The following is a 15,459-nucleotide window of genomic DNA, read 5'->3' on the forward strand; positions in this document are numbered from 1 at the left end:
TGCGTTTTTTAAAAATATAATAAATAAATTAGTTTACCGTACGATATTCAAATTTTCTTAATTATCTTAATGTCATTTGACATTTTAATTATAATTAAGATTTCTGCATTTTGCATTAATGGTTTATTTTCGTATTCGCTCTAAGACTCTAAGGTTTTGACCAGAAGAGGGCGCCAGACTAGCAACAATAAAAAAAAAAATAATTAAGAGACACAAACGAGATGTACGTTTAACAATCTAATTTTGTGTCTAGGGGAAATCATCAAGTCCCAGATTTCAGGACGACTTCGCTATAAAGGATTCTGATACGGCGTGTAGAAGTGTCAAGGGGAAGTGAGCTGTTCAGAATTGGAACACGGCCCACTCATTAAACTACAAGATTCCCACAGTGAGTGCAGAAGCGTCTAGGGGAAGTGAGCGTCTCTGTAATGCGATACGGCCCGTATTTCCGACCCTTAAACTGTACTGATGATTCGGATGCAGTGTGTAGAAGTGTCTAGGGGAAGTGAGCACCCATCAACTGGAACACAACCCATTTGTGGAACCATTTAAGGAACTAAAAAGGGTTGAGGAACCCTCCTGAAGGAGATCTACACAGTTCCTGGTTCTTGTGTTCTGGCTCACTGCAGGAACCATGAACGTTACGTTGAACTGCAGGACCAGCTGAAACAAAAAAAACAACTTTATTTTCAACTTTCAAGGGGTGTGCCTTGTGAGGTTCAGTGTGACGAGTCGCACTCCATCAGTTCCTGGTTTATAAAAAAGTATTAACTCTGAGGTAGAAAGGAAGAGGAACGGTAAAATCCTATCTGATTAATGTGCACATGCAGAGTTTGAGTTCTTGATGAAAAGGTTCCTGCAGTGCAGACAGTTGATAGTCGTGTAAGTGTGTAGGGGTAGTGTGTAACTGTTACTCGGAATAAGACCTGGTGTAACGTGTAACGCACTCACTCCTGCACTTGGCACAGCGGCTCTTTTCGTACTCGAGGAGCTCGAGCGATCGGCTTCTCTCCGTCACCAGACGTCTGAACACCGCCTCCTCCCTCAAACGCGCGGCTTCTTCTTTTGCAAACACACCCAGGTCCTGTGTGTAGCGTCCATACATCTACAACCGGGGGAAAGAGATGCGGTTACACACTCCGGCTGACGGAAACACTTAATCACGTTCAGGGGCCAACAAGTCTCATCTGAGGTTCTAATTTTGGCCAAATCTGAAATATTACAATAAAAATATCAATAGGCAAATAAGGACAGGGTTCAAATGTAAATGGACTGCCTCAGAAAACCAGAAACGGGACAAACTTAGCGAGCTTCAGCCAGCTGGAGATCCGTCTCAGGTAATGTAGTGAGAGATGGTGAAGATGGGCAGGGTGCCAAAACTTATGACTAGTACACTATAGACTCGGAAATAAAATATAAAATGATGCCCTGTGTGTAATGTGTAATATTATACATGTGTGTGTGTTTCCACTCAGGGGCGCACACACACACGGTAAAAGAGCTCATTTCCGAAAGTCCACCGACGACTCCCAATTCCTGTAGGTGATCTCCATTTTTCTATGAAATTACGACAGAGTGTGTGTGCGCGAGTGAGTGTGTGTGTGTGTGTGTGTGTGTGTGTGTGTGTGTGTGTGTGTGTGTGTGTGTGTGTTTTCTCTTTTCTGCTGACTGAGTGTGTGGGTGTTTTTTTTAGCCTTAATGCTCTCACAAAGCACGGTGCTGTGGGCCAAGCGAGCAAAGGTCAAGGGGTATTTATGAAAAAGTCCGCTATCAAACACACACACACACACACACACACACACACACACACACACACACACAGTGTACAGTTAATCTGTTGACTATATAAGCTTTCAAACAGGATACGGCTCATCAGACGTTTCTGGGTCAATGTGGGCGGAGTTTAAAAGACAATTCATCTCATCAGCCAATCCCAAACCCGATCATATACAATCAATCACCGCTCTAATACTGGATATAATATCGTATAATGTCGGGGGAAACGTTATGATGGTATCGTGATAAATTATTCATATTTTTACTCGTCCTTTTTATTAACAACAAAAAAAGTTGGATTAATTTTTTTACCTCAGAAAATCCAAGTATCGTGACATATCTTTAATATCGTGAGAATATTTTCATCAGATCAACGTTTATCGTAATATAATGAAATGAAATCTTAAAATCACAAAAGAAAATAATTTACCTTTAGCTAGAGATTTAAAATAGCAAACCCGACCACTTATCTTAATTACACAATATATAACCAGCCTCATGTTAGCCGTCCTGCTAGCACACTTGGCACTTCAGAAAACCGATGCTAACAGACAGACGCTAACAGACAGACGCTAACGTGAGTGCGGTGCAGTGCAGTGTGCACTAGAGCGGATTTCGTTAGCAGAAAAACAGTTTCAAAAGTAGCTACACAACATCAGGTAGCTAATGCTAGCGAGGTAACATTTAGCTTTGCTAGTGTTAATGTTAGCGGCGTGTTTAGATAACTGGCTAGCACAGGTAATATTGCTAAACTGTTCATTTGTGTCATTTAAGCCAGTTTTTAATGCTAAGCACAACATCTAGCCAAATAAACATATAACAATAAATAAAGCCTGCGTCTGTCTGACCTCTTCTGAGGAAAAACCACCAGCAAATGTTACTTAAAATGCTAATTCGGCCACTCTTCACCTTCAGGGAGACATTTGCACCATTCGTGAGGGTTGTTTTTATACATTCAAAGTCCTTGAGTGGCGTAAAAGTCCATTCTTTCTGCATCAGGTTAAAACCAAATGATTTTCAACCCTTTTTTTTTTTTTTTAAATGCGCAACTAGCAAGTGCTAGCTACTGAGCTATGCTAGCTAGCTAGACAAACTGTTAACTATTTCAATTTAAATACTAAACACTATGGAAAAGAAACAAACATGACCGTGTTGCTATTATTAGGAGTTTATTTCTATAAAGATGACGGGTGAACGTGACGGTAACTCGGGGTCTGATTAACGATGTCCGGAAGCCGGCGAGGCCGCCGACACTTCGGAGCGACGAACTCCGACTCGAGCGATCGCTCACTGCTAGCGTTGGCGCTAATCGTAAGACAGAAGCTAGCTGATTAATCGCTCTGGGCAAAAACAGCAGCTCGCAGGTGAACGTGATCAAACACGGAGAACGACGGAGAAAATGAGCCTGTAATGAGATCTGCGACGAAAGGAAGATGGATGGAGGGAAGAAAAACCCAATAAATGGGTGCGTGACGGTTTCTTCGGCATTCGGGACATCCGGTTCGGCTTATAAATAACCGCAAAGCCACATCAAGGATGATATTAATGAAGGAAAAAAAACAAAACAAAACAAAAAAAAAACACAGCTGGTAAACAAGTTTCACACGAACGGCGGTCTGAATACAGAATTCACAAAACGTCATGAAACTAGCAAACATGCACGGGGAACAAGGGAAGCTGGAAAGCCATAATTACGGCAGGCTGACGGAGGAAATGGCTGCAAGATGAAAGAATGATGGATGGATGGATTGCAACTTCTATTCTTTATTAATGAAGCTAAAGTCATAATTTACCACCACCACCACCACCACCACCACCACCACCAACAACAACAACAGGAAAAATCGAACTGAAAATCCCTGACTTTAGGGAACTCCATCCATCCACTTTCTGTACCGCTTATCCTACAGGGTCACGAGGAACCTGGAGCCGACCCAAAGGTGCATGGGGCACAAGGCGGGGTACTTCAGGGAACCCCAAAAACTTTTAATTAAAAATCACTGATTAATAATTAGTTTAATTAGCTTATCCGCGTTTACTGAGAAGAGAAAACCGTCCCAACATCACGACAACATTAATAACGCACAAGTGAACAACGAAGCACGGTGGCTGAGAGGTTAGAGCGCGTCTGCCTCGTCCTCAGGGGGTGTGGGATCGATTCCCGTCTCCACGGGAATGTGTGTGTAGAGATTGCATGTTCTCTGTGCTATGGTGGGGGGGGGGGGTTCTTCCGGGTACGCCGCTCCCCCCTCCCAGTTCAAACACATGCATTGTAGGCTGACTGGCATTTCAAAATTGTCCATAGTGTGTGAACGTGCGTGCGATCGTCTGCATCCTGTCCAGAGTGTCCCCCGCCTTGTTCCCCAACTTCCCTGGGACAGACTCCAGGCTCCCTGCGGCCCCGTGTAGGATAAGTGGTACTGAAAATGAGAGCGAGCGAGAGAGCGAGCATTACCATGTTCTAGCATGTTTCTATGCACTAAATTTGGAGAAGTGAAAGAAGAAGAAAAAAAACAAAAAAAAAAAAAGCAGTAATTCAGCAACAGTGCAGCTAACCACAAGTTTCTCTACAGCGGCCAGCAGAGCACAATTTTACAGAACCAAAAGAGAAAGTGATCAAAATGACTGGACTGACAAAGAATGCCAAATTTCAAGTAATGAACTATGATTACAATCAAATAAAAAACAAAAAGACGCCTCAAATCAACAAACAAGAACCATTTGCCAACAGACCCTTAGGGTTGAGGTTAGAGTTTAAGGGTTGGGGGTTAAGGGGTTAGGTTAGGGGTTAAGGAGCGCATTTTCAGATGTTTCAGTGTGGACGAGCAGTGTTTGGAAAACCTTTGAAAACTCCAGTGTAGACGGCGAGCGTTTTAAAAACGGAAATGCGGTTTTCAGATCTATCTGGATTCACGTGGACGTAGCCTCGAGAAGATCGAGGAAGAAATCGATCAGAATTCATACTGGGAATGTTTAACTCCCCCAAAAAAAAAGAAAAAAAAGAAACGCATATTCCCATTCACGACCCAAACATCTGGACGGATCATTTTGGACATCTCTGGACTCAAAATGAGTCCTCAAACTCCACCAAATACACTTGACCTCCCAACTACACGACCTGGACTGTACAATAAAATGATCAAATATAATCAATACATCTTTAAATAATTCCCTGAATCGGCGACGTCACTCTCCTCTCCACTAATGTGGCGTGTGGTGGGCGTTCTATCGCACTACGGCTGACCACCACTGCGCCTTTACACACGCAGAGCAGGACACCCAGGGCCCGTTTCCACGACAACGGTCTCAACTAAAAGCGGAAGACGTTCTATGCCTTTCGGCCGTTCGTTTCCACGACGACGCGTTTCGGGGCCTGAAAACGGGTTTCAAAGCGCAGGTATTGAAAACGACGCCGTTCTCGTCGCCGTGTAAACGAACAGAAACGAGAGTCTGTGTAAACGATGACGTCATGCGCACGTGTGTTCAGTCTATAGGCATTCGCGCGAGACGTTTAACACCACAGGACTGCGTTTGTGTTTCTCCGGTAAAGTGTAGAGTTACTGCATCACTACTACGACCACGTTATGTTATATTGCGTTACATTATATTAAATTAAATGACGTTAGGGACGTCTCAGCATTTATTAACCCGGATAAATGAATCGATTGTATACTCGACAAGCGCGAGTTTTCACAATTCCTCACGACAGTGAATAATTCTCCAGTCTAACGACGGAGATTGTAAGTACCTGGAGACAGAACTATTTTGCTCTCCACGTCGATCCTAATCCACCGAAATCGTTTGAGAAATGTAAACGTTATCGTGCTTTTTATCCAGAAAAACCCCAGCTCCACCGTTTGTGTATTTGTTTATAGTGCAGTCTCGCCCGGATCACTACAGCGGACATGTTGACGCGAATGCTTATGTGCGCATGCGTGTAGTGGTTCTTTACATAGCGACATCGCCACCTACAGGACTGGCGTGGATAATACAGCGTCGTTAGTCGTTTTCGCCGATCCTCGTGACGACGTTGTCGTCTGTACGTGAAACTTTTCAAGAACGCAAAGGAAAAACCTTTCCCGTTTTTAGTACATCGCTGTCGTGTAAACGTAGATAGAGACCCCAGAGAGAGACCCTTCACGATATTTAGCAGAGAAACACCGGTTGAACAGTCCAGCTCAGAAAGGCAAAATGAAAACAAACAGAAAACAACTACGCTCCGAACAAAATCAAAGTAAACAAATTAATCTACACACACACACACACACACACACACACACACACACACACACACACACCATTATAACCGATTACAAATTAGCACTGTACCTTATTAAATTGTTAAAGATTACCGACACAGAAAGCTCCGGTCACCGTACGGTCTCAGTGAGCACAGTCTGGCGGTGGAGACGGGCCGACACAGGTAGAACCGGCGGCCCAGAGAGGACAGACTGAGCAAATACCCAGCCATTACAGACACATACTTTAATCTCATAGGGCAAATTCTACCCAAATTCCTCCAGATAGGTAATCTAGACAAACTCTCCTATCTTTTTGGGGGAGAAGACTGACTGTATTCACCTGGCAGCTCAACGTGTCCTCCTGCCACTATATTAGGGAGAGAGACTGACTCTTCATTAACATGCAGCATAGTTCTACTGAAACTGCTACTTTCAGTCACCTTTTACACTTCGTTCACATTGTTGTTTGCATTGTTTAAAAAAAAAAGTTTTAAATGGGTTTTTAAAAAAAAAAAATACTAAATGTGTATTAATCGATGATTTGGCAACACTGTAGTGCAACACAGTCGTGCCAATAGAGAGCTCATGTGAACTGAACCGGACTGAGACAGTCAGAGTGAGACACACACACACACACACACACACACACACACACACACACACACACACACAGAGAGAGAGAGAGAGAGAGAGAGAGAGAGAGAGAGAGAGAGAGAGAGAGACACACAAAGAGACAAAGAGAGACAGAAAACGAGAGAGAGACAGAAAACAAGAGAGAGAGAGAAAGAGACAGAAAGAGAGAGACAGAGAGAGAGACAGAGAGAGAGACAGAAAGAGAGAGAAAGAGAGAGAGAGACAGAGAGAGAGACAGAAAGAGAGTCAGAAAGAGACAAAGAGAGAGAGACAGAGAGAGAGAGAGAGAGAGAGTGTCAGAGTGAGACAGACTTTCTTGACTTTTAAACTGTCTTTATTTACCAATTATTTAGGAAAAAACAGAATAATCACTCATTCAAAAAAGAAAAAGAAAAAAATAGATCTACACGTTTCAGCATGAAGAGTAAAGAAATGGTTAGATTAATAAAACAATCAGCAGTGAAAAAAAACAATTTCACCATCATCCGTTATCAAAAAAACCCCAAAAACCCCTGATTTGCACAGCATGTCTTTTCAAACATTCCCACAGAGAGTTCTGGAGTACAGTACGACTGGTCCTCATAGACCACCGCCACTAAAAATCTTTTAAAGCGGTTTGTTAATCCCTTTAAAAATATTTTATAATCTGTACCAAGGAGAGACACGGGACGCCAGTTCTTTAAGCTGCCAAGGTCTCCTTTTTTGGTCGACAGAGTGACCACAGCTCCTCTCCAGCTGAGGGGCAAGACTTCCGACTCCGTACATCCGAGTGTAACAAAGTGCAGATCCGAGCCGTTCAAAGACCAGGAAGTTTTATATGATTCAGAGGTCAGTCCATCCAGCGCTAGTGAGTGACCCTCCGCTCGACAGCCATCACGCAGCTGTACTGATCCCCCCCCCCCGAACGAGAGCGGTTCCCCAAGTCCACCTCTCCCTCACCCCCCCCGCCGTGCCAGTCCATTCCGAAGCCCTCCAGTGGCCTCGGGATCACATGACCGACATGGCCGAGTGGCCGACACACCTCTTCTCTCCGGCCTCTCTCTCCAGTGCGAAGAAGAAAGATGTGGAGGAGTCCATTTTATTGCATTGTACAAACTTGGATCGCACCATGGCACCGTGATCTCTCTCTTCATACAAGCTTTTCAGAGGAGTTTCATTCTTCTCCAGTATTTCTTTTGTTCTCGTTTCTTCTCTTATTGAGCTGCTCACTTTCAATGTTCCGTTTGCAGGAAAGTTGATCTTTTCCTTGATTTCTCTGGTGCTGTGTTTCATGTATTGTTGGCAGAAGATCTGAATCTGAACTTTACCGATGTGCCACCACTGGTTTAGTGACGCGTACTGAAACTCTCTCTCTCTCCAAGACTTCCAGAAAAGTGTAACAGCGTGAATAAAGTGGTGGTCCTGTAATAATAAGCTATTGTTAAAACGCCAGTGATGCCCCCGGAAGGTGCTCAATGTGGTAGTGACGGCGAGTGAGCAAATGTTTAGAGAGGCCATGTTTTAGTTTATTTAAATGAACATTGCCTCTTCTTTTTGGACTTGTGTTGCATCATATTTTTCACTTTTGGCATTAATTTTTTTAGGCGGTAGTGTTTTGGCTCACGTTGTGAGCTTTCTAAAGCCATCTCAGAACAAGTTTCCTGCATTTCCTCCTCTAGCTCTGGTAAAACGCTAAGATCAGCCTCTGGATGAACAGGCTGCGAGTGCTCCTCACTCCCAGTAGGGTGTGTCTGAGACGGGGATGGGGGCTGTGAGTGCTCCTCACTCCCGGTAGGGTGTATCCGAGACGGGGACGGGGCTGCGAGTGCTCCTCACTCCCGGTAGGGTGTTTCTGAGACGGGGGCTGCGAGTGCTCCTCACTCCTGGTAGGGTGTATCCGAGACGGGGACGGGGGCTGCGAGTGCTCCTCACTCCCGGTAGGGTGTATCCGAGACGGGGACGGGGCTGCGAGTGCTCCTCACTCCCGGTAGGGTGTTTCTGAGACGGGGGCTGCGAGTGCTCCTCACTCCCGGTAGGGTGTATCCGAGACGGGGACGGGGGCTGCGAGTGCTCCTCACTCCCGGTAGGGTGTATCCGAGACGGGGACGGGGGCTGTGAGTGCTCCTCACTCCCGGTAGGGTGTGTCTGAGACGGGGACGGGGGCTGTGAGTGCTCCTCACTCCCGGTAGGGTGTTTCTGAGACGGGGACGGGGGCTGTGAGTGCTCCTCACTCCCGGTAGGGTGTTTCTGAGACGGGGACGGGGGCTGCGAGTGCTCCTCACTCCCGGTAGGGTGTTTCTGAGACGGGGGCTGCGAGTGCTCCTCACTCCCGGTAGGGTGTATCCGAGACGGGGACGGGGGCTGTGAGTGCTCCTCACTCCCGGTAGGGTGTTTCTGAGACGGGGGCTGCGAGTGCTCCTCACTCCCGGTAGGGTGTATCCGAGACGGGGACGGGGGCTGCGAGTGCACCTCACTCCCGGTAGGGTGTATCTGAGACGGGGACGGGGGCTGCGAGTGCTCCTCACTCCCGGTAGGGTGTGTCTGAGACGGGGGCTGCGAGTGCTCCTCACTCCCGGTAGGGTGTGTCTGAGACGGGGACAGGGGCTGCGAGTGCTCCTCACTCCCGGTAGGGTGTGTCTGAGAAAGGGACAGAGGCTGTGAGTGCTCCAGGGACAGAGGCTGCGAGTCTGTCTGACATGGCCGTGTTCACCACACAAAACATCTCATCTGTTCGGAGCTGATGAAGACGGTGTAATCTTTATTCTCTAGCGTTAGTTTAACACAGAGAGAGAGAGAGAGAGAGAGAGAGAGAGAGAGAGAGAGAGAGAGAGAGAGAGAGCGGCTGTGTTGTGCGTTTAGGATCATGTAGGTGAAACGGTGGAAAGACATGACAGGTTTAATATCCGGGTTTTTTAAACCCAACGGAATCATTTTAATCTGTGCTGTTAACTTTCCGTAGCGCTCGAGCACACTTTTTAAAGTTTCATTTCTAATAAAAGGAGACCCGTTAGACAGCACGATTTTCTTAGAGACACCGGAGAGCGGAAACACACGAACATACTCGTTGTTTATCACTAGCCCCTGTTCAATTAGCGCGTCAACCATTTCAACTCCGGCAGGAAAAACCACCACTGCTTTGTTCATCCGAGAAGCTGATCTGATGTTTACACCACCGACCTGATCACTGAAAGCAGTGAGAACTTCTTCCATTGCTATGGAGTCATGCGGCGTGCATTTACACCCATGTCTCAGGGTCAGGCGGGGGAAATCTCCATTTAGCTCCATTTTGGAGCGAGTTCTGCCGACAATAGTCGCTCACACACTTAACCTCGCTAAAACTCTTACTTTAGAACAATAGACTAAAGAAGAAAACAGAAAGGAAAGTATTTGAAGAAAGACTACAAACACTCAGAGACGTGCTCTAACCACCTGCACTCTCGCCCGCTACCCACAATCCTCAGAGAGAGAGAGAGAGAGAGAGAGAGAGAGAGAGAGAGAGAGAGAGAGACAGAGAGTGAGAAAGAGAGACAGAAAGAGAGATAAAGAGTGTCAGAGTGAGACAGAGAGAGGGAGAGGGAGAGGGGGAGGGAGAGAGAGAGAGAGAGAGAGGGGGGGGAGGGAGAGAGACAGAGAGAGGGAGAGAGAGAGACAGAGAGAGGGAGAGAGAGGGAGAGAGAGAGAGACAGAGAGAGGGAGAGAGAGAGAGAGACAGAGAGAGGGAGAGAGAGAGAGAGACAGAGAGAGGGAGAGAGAGAGAGAGACAGAGAGAGGGAGAGAGAGGGAGAGAGAGAGAGAGGGAGAGAGAGGGAGAGAGACAGAGAGAGGGAGAGAGACAGAGAGAGGGAGAGAGAGAGACAGAGAGAGGGAGAGAGAGACAGAGAGAGGGAGAGAGAGGGAGAGACAGAGAGAGGGAGAGAGAGAGAGAGACAGAGAGAGGCAGAGAGAGAGACAGAGAGAGGGAGAGAGAGAGAGAGAGAGAGAGACAGAGAGGGAGAGAGAGAGAGAGAGAGAGAGAGAGACAGAGAGAGGGAGAGAGAGAGACAGAGAGAGGGAGAGAGAGAGAGAGACAGAGAGAGGGAGAGAGAGGGAGAGAGAGAGAGAGAGGGAGAGAGACAGAGAGAGGGAGAGAGACAGAGAGAGGGAGAGAGAGAGACAGAGAGAGGGAGAGAGAGACAGAGAGAGGGAGAGAGAGGGAGAGACAGAGAGAGGGAGAGAGAGAGAGAGACAGAGAGAGGCAGAGAGAGAGACAGAGAGAGGGAGAGAGAGAGAGAGAGACAGAGAGGGAGAGAGAGAGAGAGAGAGAGAGGGAGAGAGAGAGAGAGAGGGAGAGAGAGAGAGGGAGAGAGACAGAGAGGGAGAGGGAGGGAGAGAGAGAGAGAGAGGGAGAGAGACAGAGAGAGGGAGAGAGACAGAGAGAGGGAGAGAGACAGAGAGAGGGAGAGGGAGAGAGAGGGAGAGGGAGAGAGAGGGAGAGGGAGAGAGAGAGAGAGACAGAGAGAGGGAGAGAGAGAGAGGGAGAGAGACAGAGAGAGGGAGAGAGACAGAGAGAGGGAGAGGGAGAGAGAGGGAGAGGGAGAGAGAGAGAGGGAGAGAGAGAGAGAGACAGAGAGAGGGAGAGAGAGAGAGAGACAGAGAGAGGGAGACTTGACTTTTAAGACACCTTTATTAGGTTCAATTTTTGGTATATTTACATATCTACACTTCTGAAAATCATTTTTCCCATTTTAAAAAAGAGAAAGAAGGAAAAGAAAGGGAAGAAGGGAAGGGAAAAAAAAAAAGAAGAAAAAACAACCCCCACAGGACCCCCCCCCCCCCCCCCGAAACCACCCCACCAAAAAAAAACACATTGTCAAAACAGTAGATCGTCAGTATATGCGCATGCATTCCGAGAACACATTAAATCCTCTCTTGCGATTGCTGCCATTTCCTCAATCTGTAGCGTCTCCTTGGCGACATCACGCCCATGGTGTGTTGTACAGATTTAATGAAGGTCCTCCTGTCCGGGAAGAACTTAGTCAGTAAGATGTTCCGTTTTCCTTTCGTCAGTTGTAGAAATCGGTTGATCTGCTCTTCGGTGTAGAGCTCTTCAGGTTGCTCTGGACGGTTGAAAGTACCTGGTTGCTCTGGGGTGACCCTTTCCTCCTCCATGTCTGTGGGGGGTTCCTCTCCTGCCGCTCCTTCACTGCACTCTGGGCCCAAGTCCTCCAACATCTCAACCTTACGCTGTGCTTTAGACGATTCTTCCACCTTGTCCGTCTTCCCCCTTATTATTTCCGAATCAGTTTTATTCTTCTCGATGTTCTTGTCCTGTAGATTCTTCTGCTGCGGTTGTGTGGGGTCACTGTCTCCACCGGTGATAGCGGTGCAGGGTTTAGAGTGAAGACTGTCTGTGGTGTCGGTGTGAGTGCTGGTATGGGCGCGGGTGTCGGTGTTACTGCTGGTATGGACGCAGGTGTCGGTGTTATCCCTGGGTGCTGTGATTATTTCAGTGGTGTGTTCGTCACTGACCTCTTCCTGCTGTGACCTCGGTGTGTCATTACCCCTCTCTGCCCCAGGCTCCTGTTCTCCGGTGTCCCCCTGCTGGCTGTCTCCGCGCTGCTGCTGCTGTACCCCGGCCGTGTCGCCCCCGGAGCTCCCCGGCTGCACCGCTCCGCGTGGGCAGCTCAGCCGTTTATGTCCAATCTCCCCACACCCGAAACACCTCGGCCGTTCGGTGGTGGTGAAGACGGTGTAGCTGCTGTCCCCGTGTTTACACTTGAAGTTGATATCCAGTGTTTGTTCTCCGTTGTTAATAAACATATAAACCTGTCTCCGGAAAGACAGGACGTGTTTCCCCGCGGAGTTCTTACAGCCGAGCGGGATATCCGTCATGGGGCCGGCGAACTTTCCGAAGCGGGCCAGCTCCTTCATGATCAGCTCGTCTTTAATAAAGGGGGGCACATTGGAAATAACGACCCGTGCCGCAGGGGCAGAAAGAGGGGTAACGTGTAGCATGACACCTTTCATCAATATTCCACTTCCACACAGCGTGTTGGCGAATATTTCTTTTTTTTTTTTTTTTAGGAAGATCACCACAGCTTTGTTCATTCGGGAGGCGGAGTAGATGTTCTCACACCCGACCTGCTCTCCCACCGCCAGCAGAACCTCCTCCACCTGTTCTCCATTCACCGGTACACACCTGACGCCATGGTGGAGAGACAGCGTCTCCCCTCCGGCCTCGGGGGCCATGGCGTCCCGCTCACCTTCGCCCGCTCTCAACTTTCACTAACCACCGCTATCCCACTAACTAGACCTTCAATAGATTAAATAAAAGAAAAAAGGACAAACTCGCGAAAAACTTTGGCAAGCCGCCAAACCACTCTCACGCGCTCTACACACCACGCTCACTCCACCGCCGCGCATGCGCAGAGAGAGAGAGAGAGAGAGAGGGGAGTGAGAGAGAGAGAGAGACAGAGAGAGGGAGAGAGAGAGAGGGAGAGAGACAGAGAGAGGGAGAGGGAGAGAGAGAGAGAGACAGAGAGAGAGAGAGAGAGAGAGAGAGAGAGAGAGAGAGAGAGAGAGAGAGAGAGACAGAGAGAGGGAGAGGGAGGGAGAGGGAGGGAGAGGGAGAGAGACAGAGAGAGAGAGAGGGAGAGAGAGAGAGAGACAGAGAGAGGGAGAGAGAGAGAGAGAGAGAGAGAGAGAGAGAGAGACAGAGAGAGGGAGAGGGAGAGGGAGGGAGAGGGAGGGAGAGGGAGAGAGACAGAGAGAGGGAGAGGGAGAGAGAGGGAGAGAGGGAGAGGGAGAGAGACAGAGAGAGGGAGAGAGAGAGGGAGAGGGAGAGAGAGAGAGACAGAGAGAGGGAGAGGGAGAGAGAGGGAGAGGGAGAGAGGGAGAGGGAGAGAGACAGAGAGAGGGAGAGGGAGAGAGACAGAGAGAGAGAGAGAGAGAGAGAGAGGGAACTTAAAGAAAAAGAACATCTGATCACAGAAAAAAGAAAGAAGAGTTGGAGAGAGTGTGAGTTACAGTAACTACAAAAACTAAGGAAACGCTTTTAGCTGGCCAACTTCAGTCTGAATAGTCAGGTAATTAATTACTGTCTCTCTCTCACACACACACACACACACACACACACACACACACACACACACACACCATGATTCCTTGATTGAGAAAAAGAAGTTAAAGTAAAAAAGTTGTGAACACAGGAGGTAAAGTAAATAACAAAGAGAAAAAGGAGTAACAGAGAGAGAGAGAGAAGGAAGAAAAGTTTTGGCACTCCTGCTGCCTCTCCATGCCAACTGAGGCCCTGACAGAGCGACAGAACAACGGAAGACAAGCATATCGAGGAGGACAGATGAGTGCAGACGGATGGACACTGAATGGAAAGGGAAAAGAAATACTGGCGACCCAAAAAGCCAAACTGCAGGAAGGAAAAATAAAAGAACGAGAGAGAGAGAGAGAGAGAGAGAGAGAGAGAGAGAGAGCACGAGAGAGAGAGAGAGAGCGCACGAGAGAGAGAAAAGGTCTTTGTGTGCACGGAGGTGGCGGTGTCTTTCCTGCCCTCTTGTGCGCTAATTCAATCCAAGTTTCAGGAGGAGTAGGAAGAACCTCCGAGCCATGAATTAACCAGTTGTTCATTTCAAGTCTGTGTAATTCTTCGTACAACCACAGGGGGCAGAGTAGAGCTCTCAAGCTACAAATCTAACATGATTATTGTCTTACGCTAGCTACAATCGCTGATAAGCGGTTTTTTTTTTTTAGTTAAAACATCAAAACGTCACCCACTTCTGAGGATAATCAGAAAACTGTTACATCATGATAAAACATCACAATATCAAGATGAAACCAATACACTGGCCCAGAGTAGTGTGTGTGTGTGTGTGTGTGTGTGTGTGTGTGTGTGTGTGTGTGTGTTTTGCTACTTTCCTGCAGTGAACAGGACGGACTGTCCACAAGCACCCTCAATGACAGCTGCGACAATACCGAACTTGTGTGTGTCTTCCAGTCATAAGCACCACCTCATTATTATTATTATTATTATTATTATTATTATTATTATTATTATCACTACATCCAACTACACAGCTTCTGTGTAGACAAACACAATGTTTCAGTGTTTTTTCAGTCAGAAGTCTTTGAGTTACATCAGTTACATCACTCACACACACACACACACACACACACACACACACACACACACACACACACACACACACACTGTTTGTTAGCCGATTAGTTTAGTACCCTACATGTGACATGAGAACGTGCAGGAGTGGTTTACATAACACACACACACACACACACCCTTGTGCAATCATCTACTAACATTGGTGAGAGTTTAGAAAGGTATTAATTGTACACTTAAGCACATCAGCCATAAAAGTAGCAGCATTTCATTGTTTTATGCTAATTACAGTATGATTAATTCAGAAGGCAGGTAAAGAATCTAAAGTTTATCAATTTGGACTGTTTTCAAAATCCGTTTGGAGTCAGAGAAAAGCTTCAAATGAGACAGGGTCCTGGGGACTAGAGCAGAGAACCCCTGCTCTGGATTACCAGGGTTTTTAGATGACCGGCGTTAAAAACACCTGTTGTGCAGGAAAAACCCTCTCTGTGGTCAAAGAAATCAAGAGCCTCTGCTCACTTGGACCAAAATTGAAACTTCTGCTCTGGGGATGAATTGGGGTTGAGAACCCCTGGTCTTGAAGACCAAATTTAAAAAGATACCTGCTCCAAGGTTTTAAGAAGACCAAAGTCAAAATCCACTACTGTTGAGAACCAGTGTCAAGAACCCCTGCTCTAAAGGACTGGAGTTGAGAATATATTCCCCTAGAAATCCCCGCTGAGG

General features: G+C 47.1%; 1 protein-coding gene across 1 annotated transcript in view; it reads right to left on the reverse strand.

Moving 5' to 3' along the window:
- clcn2c (chloride channel 2c) overlaps positions 1-15,459 on the reverse strand; it is a 75,587-nt gene that overhangs the window by 43,713 nt on the left and 16,415 nt on the right. Inside the window, exon 2 of the mRNA XM_053679204.1 lies at positions 952-1,105. Coding sequence (XP_053535179.1) covers positions 952-1,105 — 154 coding nt within the window. The remainder of the gene's footprint in view (positions 1-951; positions 1,106-15,459) is intronic.

This window comes from Ictalurus punctatus, unplaced genomic scaffold, assembly GCF_001660625.3.
Source record: "Ictalurus punctatus breed USDA103 unplaced genomic scaffold, Coco_2.0 Super-Scaffold_100071, whole genome shotgun sequence".
NCBI lineage: Eukaryota > Metazoa > Chordata > Actinopteri > Siluriformes > Ictaluridae > Ictalurus > Ictalurus punctatus.